Source organism: Vombatus ursinus, unplaced genomic scaffold, assembly GCF_900497805.2.
Source record: "Vombatus ursinus unplaced genomic scaffold, bare-nosed wombat genome assembly UNPS02014782.1, whole genome shotgun sequence".
In the NCBI taxonomy this organism is placed as follows: domain Eukaryota; kingdom Metazoa; phylum Chordata; class Mammalia; order Diprotodontia; family Vombatidae; genus Vombatus; species Vombatus ursinus.
The window spans coordinates 1180490-1186563 of NW_020954560.1; the positions used below are offsets into that span (position 1 = coordinate 1180490).

The following is a 6074-nucleotide window of genomic DNA, read 5'->3' on the forward strand; positions in this document are numbered from 1 at the left end:
CCATAATACATGGTCAATTTTTGTGTAGGTGCCAGGTACTGTTGAGAAAAAGGTTTATTCCTTTCTATCCCCATTCAATTTTCTCCAGAGGTCTATCATATCTAACTTTTCTAAAATTATATTCACCTCCTTAACTTCTTTCTCGCTTATTTTGTGATTAGATTGATCTAGTTCTGAGAGGGGGAGGTTGAGTTCCCCTACTAGTATAGTTTTTCTTTTCCTTCTGTAACTCACTTAACTTCTCTTCTAAGAATCTGGATGCTATACCACTTGGTGTATATATGTTTAGTATTGATATTATTTCATTTTCTATGGTATCTTTTAGCAAGATGTAGTTTCCTTCCTTATGTCTTTTAATTAAATCTATTTTTGCTTTTGCTTTTGCTTTGTCTGAGATCATCATTGCTACCCCTGTTTGTTTGCTTTTTCACTTCAGCTGAAGCATAATATATTCTACTCAATACAATGATGCCAAGCACTGGAGTTACAAAGGAACTCATATTGTAATGGAGGAGGTAACATATTTACAAACAAGATACATATAGAATAAATTGGAGATAATCAAGAGAGAAACCACTAGCAATAAAGGGGAAGGAAAAGACTTCTTGTAGAAGATGGAATCTTATCTGGGACTCAAAAGAAGCTAAGGAAGCCAGGCATGGAGATGAGGAAGAAGAAAATTCCAAGCATGGGGGAAAGGCAGCAGGAAATCTCTATGAGTAGGTGTAATTTGGAAGGAAACTCCCTCTCTCTGTACTCCCTCTGGCTTTCTAAAACTCTACCTCTCTGGGTGTTAATTCTACATTTAAAACTTTCTTTTGATGTCACCCAAACAGCACTTTTTTTCCTTTGCAAAAATGTAAATACCCCAGGTAGAGGGAGCATGTTATCATTTCATAGATTTCTGACAAGCTAAGAACCCAGAGCACTCTAAAAAAAAATTCCTCAACCAAAGGTTGACTTTGTTCCTTGGTCAGCACCTCATTGTTATGTCAGTGCTCAACTGGCTATGACAATGAAGGACATGTTAATGTTAGTGTTAACTACAGTTCCAAATGAAGGACATGTTAATGTTAGTGTTAACTACAATTCTACATGAAGGACATGTTAATGTTAGTGTTAACTACAGTTCCAAAGGCAGCATCAAGAACAGCTACTTTATAGATGTCTATCTCAGAGCAAAATTTTGGAGGCAGAAAGAAAAATTTCTATAAGCCCCAGTTCAGCTTCAGCTCTTCTCAGAGCATAGCTGATTTGGCAAGCCTTCACAGGAAGAAGATAAACGGTCAGGAATTTAACAAGGGCACAGAAAATCCAGCTGGATTCTACTATGGTACATTACAAATAATCAACCCTCTGAGGGACATAAGTAACACCCCTTTATCCCCTCTTATAAAGTGGGATGATGTACTCGCTCACTACACTGTTGTTGTATTATTATTTATTGGAACAGCAATTTCATTTAGTGTGGGAAATTCCCTCCACCGATGAAGATTAGGGGCTTATAGTCTTAGAGCTGTCTGGGGTATTGAGATAAGAGACTTGCCCAGGGTCTCACAGCCCCTGTGCGTCAGAGGCAGGATTTGAATCCAGGCCTTCTATACACTATACCATGCCTCTCTCAGGGCATTATTAGATGCTGCATTATCACATACCTTTGTCACTTACGTAATAAATGAGAAGACTAGACTTGAATCCCTGCCCCACCTCCAACCCCCTCCATCCTGTAAAGAGGGACTCTTTACAGTAGTAGCTCCTCAGCTGATGATTTGGGGTTCTTCTCCAGTCTAGTTTCTATCCCTATCCACCAGCCCGCGCCCTCTGCCTCCCAGCCTCCCCGCCAAGTTCACTCCTGCGTTTTCTCAAAGTCGGTAGGGATCACTTTTCTTGGTTTTCTCCCAGCTCATTGCCTCAGCCCCTCGGATTCTTACCTTAAATTCCAGAGGCGGAGTCTGGGAGCAGCTTCTTTCCCTGCCCCTCCTTACTATTGGCTGCGGTAGCTGCCGGGAGCGTCTGTGGCTCTCTCCGGCTCTGTTCCCGGACTGAAGCTGCAGAGGAAAAGCGGGGAGGACGGGGACGGGGACCATGGGTGCTGTGTCCTCCCTGGGCCGCTCCCTCTTTCCATTCCGCCTGGTGATGCTCCTCCCTGGCCTCTCCTGCCTCTTTCCGGACTTCGTTTTTCTTCCAGAGAGGGGCTTCTCCTCCTACGAAGTGATCATCCCCAGGCAATTGGGACCCCGCAGTGGGGACCCCAAGGTGGCCGGGCAGGTGTCCTACCTCCTGCGTGTGGACGGCAAAAAGCACGTCGTTCAGTTGCAGGTCAAGAAGCTTCTGTTGTCTAGACACCTGCGGGTTTTCTCCTTCACAGAGCGGGGAGCCAGACTGGAGGACCAACCCCACATCCCCGAAGATTGCAACTATGGCGGTTATGTGGAGGGTTCCCCGGACTCCCAGGCTACCTTAAGCACCTGCTTTGGGGGGCTTCGAGGGATACTGAACATGAATGGAAACTTTTACCAGGTGGAGCCCCTGAAAGCCTCCACCACGTTTGAACACATATTATATCGCCTGAGAGAGGAGGGGTTCACAAACCAGACCTGTGGTCTAACTGACAAAGGAATAGCCGGTCAGTTAGCCCAGAGCCAGAGCCTGGAGGTTCTTGGCAAGACAGATTTTTCTCACTCCTACATACACCTAAAGTATATAGAGTTGATGCTTGTGATGGACCACAATAGGTATTTGACTAGAGGCTCCAATATGACCCAGATAATTTCTGACTGCCTTACCTTGTCAGGAATAGCAGACACAAACTTTAAAACCCTGAATGCTCACATTCGTCTGACAGCCATTGATGTATGGACAGATGAAAATAAAATAGATGAAAATGGGGACAAATTAATACAAGTTTTACAATTATTTTCTTTCTATAAAAAACATGTTCTTTATCCTCGGATCTCCATGGATTGGGCTCATTTATTTGTTGGCAAACACTTTGGGGATGCTGCGGGATGGGCTTGGGTCTCTGGTGCTTGTCATTCATTTACAGCATCTTCAGTAAGCAGCCTACCCCGGGAAGTCAACCTTGACTATGCTTTGGCATTTGTTCATGAAATGGGTCATGGCTTTGGCATGGCCCACGATTCAGAGTTCTGTACTTGTGGGGCAAAAAGGTGCCTCATGGATGCTTCCTTGGGAGGCAGGACTTTCAGTAATTGTAGCTTTGACAGTTATTTTAATTTTGTCACCAAGAAAGGAAAATGTCTGTATAACATCCCAGACATGGTGTACAGGATAGAGAGGTGTGGCAACAAGGTGGTGGAGCAGGGAGAGGATTGTGACTGTGGCTCCGAAGCAGAATGTCGACATGATAAATGTTGTTTGCCAACTTGCAAATTTAAACAAAGGGCCCAGTGTAACTCTGGACTTTGCTGTAAACGCTGCCATTTTCGTCCATCTGGAAAAGTATGTAGACCGAAGAGGACTGAGTGTGATCTTGATGAGTTCTGTAATGGGACCACCAATCTCTGCCCAGATGACTTCTATAAACAAGATGGCACCCCGTGTGGTAATAACGAGACAGGCCTTTGTTACCACAATCAATGCCATTCTCATCTCCAGCAGTGCAGAAGACTTTTTGGCCATGGCGCCCAGAATGGCCCAGCTTGCTGCTATGCACAAATCAACCGAGGTGACCGCTTTGGCAATTGTGGACTCAAGGACATTAAATATAAGCGATGTAAACCTCAGGACATAATGTGTGGAAGAGTGCAGTGTGTTAATATAAGGGACATCCCTTCTATGCCTGATCACACTGCAATTGTTCAGACTCATCTAGGGAATGTTGTATGCTGGGGAACAGACTATCACGCTGCAATGGCGACCATTAATTTATCCGATGTGGGGGAGGTCAAAGATGGCACCCCTTGTGGCAAGGGGCTCATCTGTATTAACAAGTCTTGCCAGAGTAGCTCACTTCTCAATTATGACTGTGTCCCACAGAAGTGCAGCCATCGAGGAGTGTGTAATAACCGGAGAAACTGCCATTGTGACTCTGGATGGGCCCCTCCATTCTGCATAGAGCCTGGAGATGGAGGAAGCGTTGACAGTGGACCTCCCTCCAAATGGGACGGGAGTAAGAGTTTATTCAGGCACCTGAAGGGGAATCGTTTCACTTTCCCTGCCTCTTTTGTGGCACTGTGTCAGTGGATGTGGTATACTTGTCTACTAAAAATAGATAAATAGTCAATCATTTAAAAAATGCAAAGAATTCTCAGCAAAGGAGGCAGAAAGAGCATCTGTAACTAGTGCCTTCCTTGAACAAGAACAGACAAGATCATCTCATATATTTACTTTACAAAGATAGATGTTCTCAGTTTATTTTCTTTTATTGGAAAATAAACATTCATTTTTGAATGGGAAATGAGGTTATTTGTTATGCTTTCTGCATACTCTTTTTAAAAATTTTAATTAATTTATTTTGAATTATCAACAATCACTTCCACAAGCTTTTGTGTTTAAAATTTTTCTCCCCCTCCCTCCCCACTATGGCATGCAATCTGATATAAGCTATACATATACATTCCTGTTAAACATATTTTCACATTAGTGATGTTGTAAGTAAGAATCAGAACCAATAGGAGGAACCACCAGAAAGAGGAAACAAAACACAACAGAAGAAAAAAATAGCAAATAGTATGCTTCGATCTGCATTTAAACTCCATAGTTCTTTCTTTGGATGTGGATAGCATTTTCCATCATGAGACCTTTGGAGATATCTTAGATCCTTGCATTGCTGAGAAGGGCTAAGTCTATCAATATTAGTCATCGCACAACGTGGCTGTTACTGTGTACAAGGTCTTCCTGGTTCTGCTCATTTCACTCAGCATCAGACCATACAAGTCTTTCCAGGTTTTTCTGAAGTCCACTTGCTCATAATTTCTTATAGCACAATAGTATTCCTTTACATTCATAGACCACAACTTGTTCAGCCATTCCCTAATTGATGGGCATTCTCTCAATTTCTAATTCTTTGCCACCGTAAAAAGAGCTGTATAAATATTTTTGTATACGTGGGTCCTTTTCCCATTTGTATGATCTCTCTGGGATGCAGCCCTGGAAGTGCTATTGCTGGGTCAAAGGGTCTGCATACTCTCTTTGCCCTATAACTTCTGTTAAAGATTAAGGAATCCCATTGGCCTGACACTTTGAGTCTCCAAATTAAGGGAATTGTCAAGTAACTCCAGGAATACTTCAGATAAAGCTGTCCCTATCAACATCATTTTGATAACTGTTAGTTTAGGCTCAGAAACAAAATAAGACCCTCATAAGTCCATGGTGTCTTGGTTCACAATAGCCCTAGTTAACGTCATTGGAGTGGGAGTTAACTCAAGCTTCCCTAGTTCCATTAGCATACTGACTCAACACCACCTGATGTGGCTTCTCACCCCACTTGTGTCTTTCTGGGTTGACACACTCACTCTAACCTGAATTCATCCTGGCAGGTCTGGATTTCTTTTTCGCCCCAGAATGGAGGCAGGGGCTGGCTTCAAATCAGTGACTTAGTGATCAGTCACTTTCAGTGACTTAGGAGTAACCATATTGTGGGAACGATATGCATCCACACTGGCATCTATAGCTTCTGAGCCCCCACCAGCATACTTTTCAGGTATAAAAATCAGTCTCAATGACACCTTTGATCTTAAACATAAAACAACTACCAAATGAGAAGGTGAGGCAGAAAAGAGTATAACATAACCGTTAATTAATGAAAGCAAAAGCAGGGATAATAAAACCATATATTAACTCATAAACTTGGATCATACTATCCTACCAATATATGCAGTGTTTGGGTGGGGGGGAGTTACAGTGAATGTAAACTTGCAGAAATCTAGCATTGAAGAACATGAGTAGGGAAACCTATGTGCCCAGAGAAACTCACAACTCTAAATTGCGTTCATGGATGTCTCTGGTCTCTTCATGGAACAGTCTGCATGAATATCATAATCTGAGCCTCAATTTCCTCATCTATAGATTTAAGGGTTTGGACTAAATGACCTCCAGAGTCTCTTCCAGTG

General features: G+C 42.9%; 1 protein-coding gene across 1 annotated transcript; it reads left to right on the forward strand.

The window, feature by feature from the left end:
* Window positions 1-2085: 2085 nt before the first annotated feature.
* On the forward strand, window positions 2086-5182 carry LOC114046405 (disintegrin and metalloproteinase domain-containing protein 30-like). Its single transcript, XM_027866731.1, has 2 exons — window positions 2086-4198; window positions 5178-5182. The coding sequence occupies exons 1-2, from the start codon at window positions 2086-2088 to the stop codon at window positions 5180-5182; spliced, it is 2118 nt and encodes a 705-aa protein (XP_027722532.1).
* The last annotated feature ends 892 nt before the right edge of the window (window positions 5183-6074 follow it).

Coding starts and splice junctions, on each gene's coding strand:
- LOC114046405 (XM_027866731.1), top strand. CDS start 2,086: ATGGGTGCTGTGTCCTCCCTGGGCCGCTCCCTCTTTCCATTCCGCCTG.